The sequence below is a fragment of the Pogoniulus pusillus genome, chromosome 32 (assembly GCF_015220805.1).
Source record: "Pogoniulus pusillus isolate bPogPus1 chromosome 32, bPogPus1.pri, whole genome shotgun sequence".
NCBI lineage: Eukaryota > Metazoa > Chordata > Aves > Piciformes > Lybiidae > Pogoniulus > Pogoniulus pusillus.
In genome coordinates, this window is record NC_087295.1 from 706,644 (window position 1) to 712,643 (window position 6,000).

General features: G+C 57.1%; 1 protein-coding gene across 9 annotated transcripts in view; it reads right to left on the minus strand.

Moving 5' to 3' along the window:
* LARS2 (leucyl-tRNA synthetase 2, mitochondrial) overlaps positions 1 to 5,634 on the minus strand; it is a 57,094-nt gene extending 51,460 nt beyond the window's left edge. For all 9 annotated transcript variants that reach the window (XR_010308084.1, XR_010308086.1, XR_010308087.1 and 6 more), the window contains exons 1-3: positions 5,550 to 5,634; positions 1,895 to 1,986; positions 926 to 1,173 (exon numbers count right to left, since the gene is read on the minus strand). Coding sequence is in view for 1 of the 9 variants with exons in the window: in XM_064169826.1 (XP_064025896.1) it covers positions 926 to 1,156 (231 nt within the window). In the remaining 8 variants the exon portion in view is untranslated. The remainder of the gene's footprint in view (positions 1 to 925; positions 1,174 to 1,894; positions 1,987 to 5,549) is intronic.
* Positions 5,635 to 6,000: the final 366 nt, after the last annotated feature.

Here is a 6,000-nt window from a genome sequence, read left to right on the forward strand (position 1 = left end):
GCCAGATGTTATTAAACCTACTTCAACTGTAAAAGGAAGGCCAAAATACCATGACAAACACTGTCTGGAACCTAGCACATGTCTATGATCCCCAGGAATACAGGACTTGGGAGGTGTCAAAGGCACAAGCCTAACTGAATGCCTGCCCTGCTACACCTCTGCGTGCACTCCACTTCCACCTGCTTCCTCCCTCCAAGAACCAGCCCTTTGCTCTCTGACATTGGCAGGATCAGTTCCCTGCTGGAGAGAGGCTACAATCAGAAAACCAAACAAACATCAAGAGGCATAAAAAGGTTTTCACACCTCTGTGGTTGAGCATAGCTGCGAGGGCAAAAGACAGAGGCTAAGACTGTGGTTGTTTGCAAGAGCTTTTCTTGCACAGGAAAGCTTTTCTTTCCCCCTGCAAGTCGCTCATTACTCCTAAGACACCACAACCCAGGAAATACTCTTCAAGCCCAGCTTCCCTTAACGCACATTTAACGAGTCCCAGCGAGTAGCATAATGGATTTGTCACAGCTGGCTGGGAATGAGATCTCAAGAAAGCTGTTTGCAGAAGTCATGAAACTGAAAGGTGATTCTTTTAATACTTTACATAACCAATTCCTGCATGTGGCATAATCATCAAAGAAAGAATTGACTACTTCCTAAACTTACAAGCTCCTACTTTGCTCTCACTGTGTTGATTTTTATTGATACTTCTCTGTGGCCAGGATTTAACCCCAGCACACTGCACCAGCTACTGGGAAGACAATGACCTCATCCCAGTCGAAATCAGGACGCCACCTCTTCTTCTACCAGACAGGGCATTGTCCCCAGTATGTCACTCTGTCTCATCACCATAAGGCAGCTGTATTACATCCAAGTTCATTTCCTTCCAAGAGAACAAAAAATTAAGCACAATTTTCAAAGCTTTGGTCATGCTTACATCAGTTTCTGAAATTCTGCAGAACTGATCCTTTATTCTTGGCAGCCACCAACTTTCCACTCTTCTTCTTGTCTCCAGCCCGTAGCTTTTCTCCCATTTCCCCGTCTCACTGTAAATAGCTCTGACACAAGCAGGAAGCCTTCTCTGCCATCTGACGAAGCCCAGCAGGCCCTTCAGTCGGCTCTCCAAACGTGAGGAACAAGCCCCAGCTCTCTGACAAATCCACTGCATGCTTCCAGCTGTGGTACCTGAAAAGACAAACCCAGGCACTGCAGTGCTTGTGAGAGGAACTGCAGCCTGTGTTCAGTGGTTATCACAATTAGACAAGAAGAATCTGGCAGCTTTGAAACCTGTTTCAGCCTGATTTAGATGACGTGGCTGTTTTCCATGGTACATGCACTTCATCCCTGCCTGTCTGCATTATAAATCATAGAATGGTTGAGGTTGCAAGGGACCTCAGAGCTCATCCAGTTCCAACCCCCTGCCACGGGCAGGGACACCTCCCACTAGAACAGGTTGCTCAAGGCCTCATCCAACCTGGCCTTGAACACCTCCAGGGAGGTGATCTGCGATCACATTCGATGATTCTGTGCTCCACAACCTCCCTGGGCAACCTGTGCCAGTGTCTCACCACCCTCACTGCAAAGAACCCTTCCCTGACATCCAGTTTCAATCTCCCAGCTGCCAGTTTAAATCCATTCCCCCTTGTCCTGTCATACCAGACCTTGTCAGTAGTCCCTCCCCAGCCTTCCTGTAGGTCCCCTTCAGATACTGGAAGGCCACTCCAAGGACTACATCAAAGCCTTCTCTTCTCTAGGCTGCAGAGCCCCAAATCTCTCAGCCTATCCTCACAGCAGAGCTGCTGCAGCCCTCTGAGCATCTTCATGGCCACCTCTGGACTCACTCAGTTTGATAAACGTGTTTATCTTTTCATCTAAGGACTAACTGTGGCCCCAGCATGGAACAAACCTGTTGTGCTGGATTTCTACTCTCCTAAGACACAATTCTTGCATTCAGTCTTCCAGGAGAGCAGGATCAGCCAAAGGAAGATGCTCAGCTGCCTGAGGACAGAGAACAGGGTGTTAGAAAAGTGTAGAATGAAACATGGAGTAGGGGAGGTTGGTTGAAAGTATCCTGTAAAATGACTGTATTTGTCATCACTGAGCAGAAATGGGGGAGGAGGACTATAATTAGGAGATTTCAACTAGACATTCTAAATTGAATATTTGGCTTAGGGCTTCCTCATCTGTACAGCTTCCTGCAAGAACTACCAGAGAAACCTGTGCTGCTCAGACAAGATATAATTTAACAGGTAAGCAACGCAGCCGAGTGCTCCTTCAGCTGGGAGCCCCTGGGAGCCCAGATAAAAGACCTCCTCACAGGCTTCAGCCTGCTCAAACAAAATGACTCGGGAGGGAGAAGCAGCAAACAGCCCACACGTTTGGGATTGGCCCCACTAAGATATCTGCTGGTGTTACTTCCCAGAGCAGGAAACAGGGCATTAAACCAGCCCTGCTCTCGGATTTCTTCCTCACCTCCAATTCCTCTCCTAAAAAGCCTGTTTCCAGCCCTGTTTCCTACCCTCCGTGTAGGGCTCAGTTCAGCTCTGGGCTGTACCTCAGGCAGCTCAGCACTTACGCTGCAGAGCTGCACCAGTAAAACCTCCTCGTATACAACCCTCTATCCCAAGTGGCTTTGTTTCTGTTTCCTGTGGGACAGCAGCATTAGCAGCAGAAATAATTGCTATGTCACCTGAAGGTGGTCCCTGGGAAATTAGGGGGGGGCTGCACTTCCCTAACATTCAGAGACTCATTAGGGCTGGAGACCTTCCCCACCTCTGTGTAGAAGAAGACCTACACCTCACTGCCTGCTTCTTGTACTATAAAACTGCACCTTTCCCCTCTTCCCTGCCAAGCAGACTCTTTGAAATCCTTTCTCACTCACACACACCATGCTGGTGCTTTGAACCTTTGGCTGCTAACCCCTAAAATCTCTCTCTTTTGTAGTAAGAACAAGCCCAGGACTGAATTTAAGATTCCCAGTGCAGGTGCATGAGTTATTTGGGAGACACCTAATCTCTCCTCCTCTGCAGCCTTGCACTTAGCCCCAAATCAGCGAGCACATTTCAGTACCTCACCATTTGGCTTGGTTTTGTTAATTGCTTATTACTTTTGCTTTCTTTGTATCACTCCCATTTATTTTACAAGAGAAAGGAGCTCTCCCCTAGGACAGCCACTTTGGGCACCGTGCAGTTACCAACTATGCACCTGAAAACACAACAGTTACACAGCCTCAGCCTCCCTCTGAAGGGAGACAGCAAAGGCACAAGCCAGACCCCACACCTGTGCACAGGTCCAGAGAGACTCACCTCTCGGTGGCACACCTGGCTGAGCTCAGGCCTAACTGCCCATGCAAGCAGGGGTCAGAGCAACAGATGGGTGAGAGCAAGAGGGGCTACAGCCTGGGTCACAGCGCAGCAGCACAAAGCACAGGGGCTGCCAGGATGCTCTTTCCTGGTCTCAGATCATCTCATGCACAAGAATCATAAAACTGCTCTAGATGGAAGAGGCCTTTAACATCAAGCCCAACCATTAACTGGTCACTGCCAGGTCCACCACTAAACCATGTCCCTCAGCACCACATCTACACAGCCTTTAAATCCCTTCAGGAGTGGTAACTCCATCACTGCCCTGAGCAGCCTGTTCCAGTGAAGAAATGTTTCCCAATGTCCAACCTAAACCCTCCCTTGGGGCAACCTGAGGCCATTTCCTCTTGTCTTGGTGCTCTTTACTTGGGAGAAGAGGCAGACCCCCACCTCCCTACGACCTCCTCTCAGGCCTTCGAAGGGAATGGCAAGAGCTACCCTGAGCTTCCTTTTCTCCAGGACAAAGAACCCCAGCTCCCCTGCCCCTCCTCAAGCTTTGTGCTCCAGAACCATTCACCAGCTCCACTGGTCCTAAGTGGACACACTCCAGCACCTCAGTGTCACAGAATCATAGCATCAAACAGCTTCATCGCCCTTCTCTGGACACCTTCCAGCACCTCAACATCTCTCTTGAATGGAGGAGCCCACAACTGGACACAGCACTCGAGGGGTGGCCTGAGCAGTGCTGAGCACAGGGGCAGAAGAACCTCCCTTGTCCTGCTGCCCACACTGCTCCTGAGCCAGCCCAGGATGCCACTGGCTCTGCTGCCCACCTGGGCACTGCTGCCTCAGTTCAGCTCCTCTCTGCCAGCACCCCCAGGGCCCTCTCTGCCTGGCTGCTCTCAGCCACTCTGTCCCCAGCCTGTAGTGCTGCTTGGGGTTGTTGTAGCCAAAGTGTAGAACCCTGCACTTGGCCCTGTTCAGTCTCATCCCACTGGCCTCTGCCCACCCATCCAGCCTAGCCAGGTCCCTCTGCAGGGCTCTCCTTCAGCAGGCACTTGTGAGGCAGAGATGCAACCCCCAGCAGCCAAGGCGCCGGGACACGCAAGGACACCCAGCAGAGAGCAGAGCTACAGACGCGGCACAAGGCGGCTCTGCCTTGCCAGGCCTGTGTGCACGGGGCTGAGGCAAGGCTGTCCCGGCGCAGCTAAGGGCAGTCTGGCCCAGCGCTGTGCGGCCCAGGTTACAAGCCAGAACGCTTCAACTCCGGCAAGGTGTCCCAGAAGGGAGGGAAGGGCTGCGCTGGCGACCAAGCGAAGGCTTCGGAGAGCAGCACTGAGGTAACGACAATAAACACGAAGCACACCGGAGGGGAGATCTCTACCACATCAGGGTACTGCAAACTCTTCGGTAAGGGCAGCAGCTTTCCCTCGCCCTGCAGGGGGGGCAGCGCAGGCAGCCTCCCTGCTCTCAGCCCGGGAGCTGCGCGGCGCCGGCCTGCTGCCGCGGCGGAGAACAAAGAGCGAGCGGGAGGCAGCCGCGGCGGGGACAGCGGCCAGGCCCCTGCTCGAGGGGTGCCGCTGGGCGCTGGGCCCGGCGAGGCGGCACAGGCTGACGGAGCGGGCGGAGAGCCACGGCCGCGGGCACTGCGGGCACCGGCCGGGCGAGGGAGGAGAGGAACGCAGGCAGGCAGCGCTAGAGCCGCCGGCCCGCCAGGAGGGCAGCCCGCACGGGAGGGCAGCCCCGCACAGGAGGGCAGCCCCGCACAGGAGGGCAGCCCCGCACAGGAGGGGAGGCCCCCACAGGAGGGCAGCCCCGCACAGGAGGGCAGCCCCGCACAGGAGGGCAGCCCCGCACAGGAGGGCAGGCCGCACAGGAGGGCAGCCCCGCACGGGAGGGCAGCCCCGCACAGGAGGACAGCCCCGCACAGGAGGGCAGCCCGCACAGGAGGGCAGCCCCGCACAGGAGGGGAGGCCCCCACAGGAGGGGAGGCCCCCACAGGAGGGCAGCCCCGCACAGGAGGGCAGCCCCGCACAGGAGGGGAGGCCCCCACAGGAGGGCAGCCCCGCACAGGAGGGCAGCCCCGCACAGGAGGGGAGGCCCCCACAGGAGGGCAGCCCCGCACAGGAGGGCAGCCCCGCACAGGAGGGGAGGCCCCCACAGGAGGGCAGCCCCGCACAGGAGGGCAGCCCCGCACAGGAGGGCAGCCCCGCACAGGAGGGCAGCCCCGCACCGAGCGCGCCGCCGGGCAGCCGTTACCTGCGCGGGGACCCCGCAGCCCTCAGCTGCCGCTCGCCGCCCTGCGCGCCGCCATCTTGCTCCCGTGTGGGCAGGGGCGCGCGGCCCGGCGGGGCGGGGCGTGAGGCGCGGGGCGGGGCGTGAGGCGGGGCGGGGCGAGAGGCGCGGGGCGGGGCGAGAGGCGGGGCGGGGCGAGAGGCGCGGGGCGGGGCGAGAGGCGGGGGGCGGGGCGAGAGGCGCGGGGCGAGGGGCGGGGCTCCGGCGGAGGCGTTGGCGCTGGGGGGCTGCGCCCGGCCTCGCTCCGCCGCCCTGCGCCCCTGCGCGCCCTGCCTGGAGTGTTTGCCCCGCGGCACCGAGGGCCAGATCCTGCTTCCAGCAGCGATCGGCAGTTGCTACCCCAGCAGATGCTAGCGGGAGAGTCACAGAATCATTTCGGTTGGAAAACAGCCGGTGAGGCAGCACTGCCAGGTCA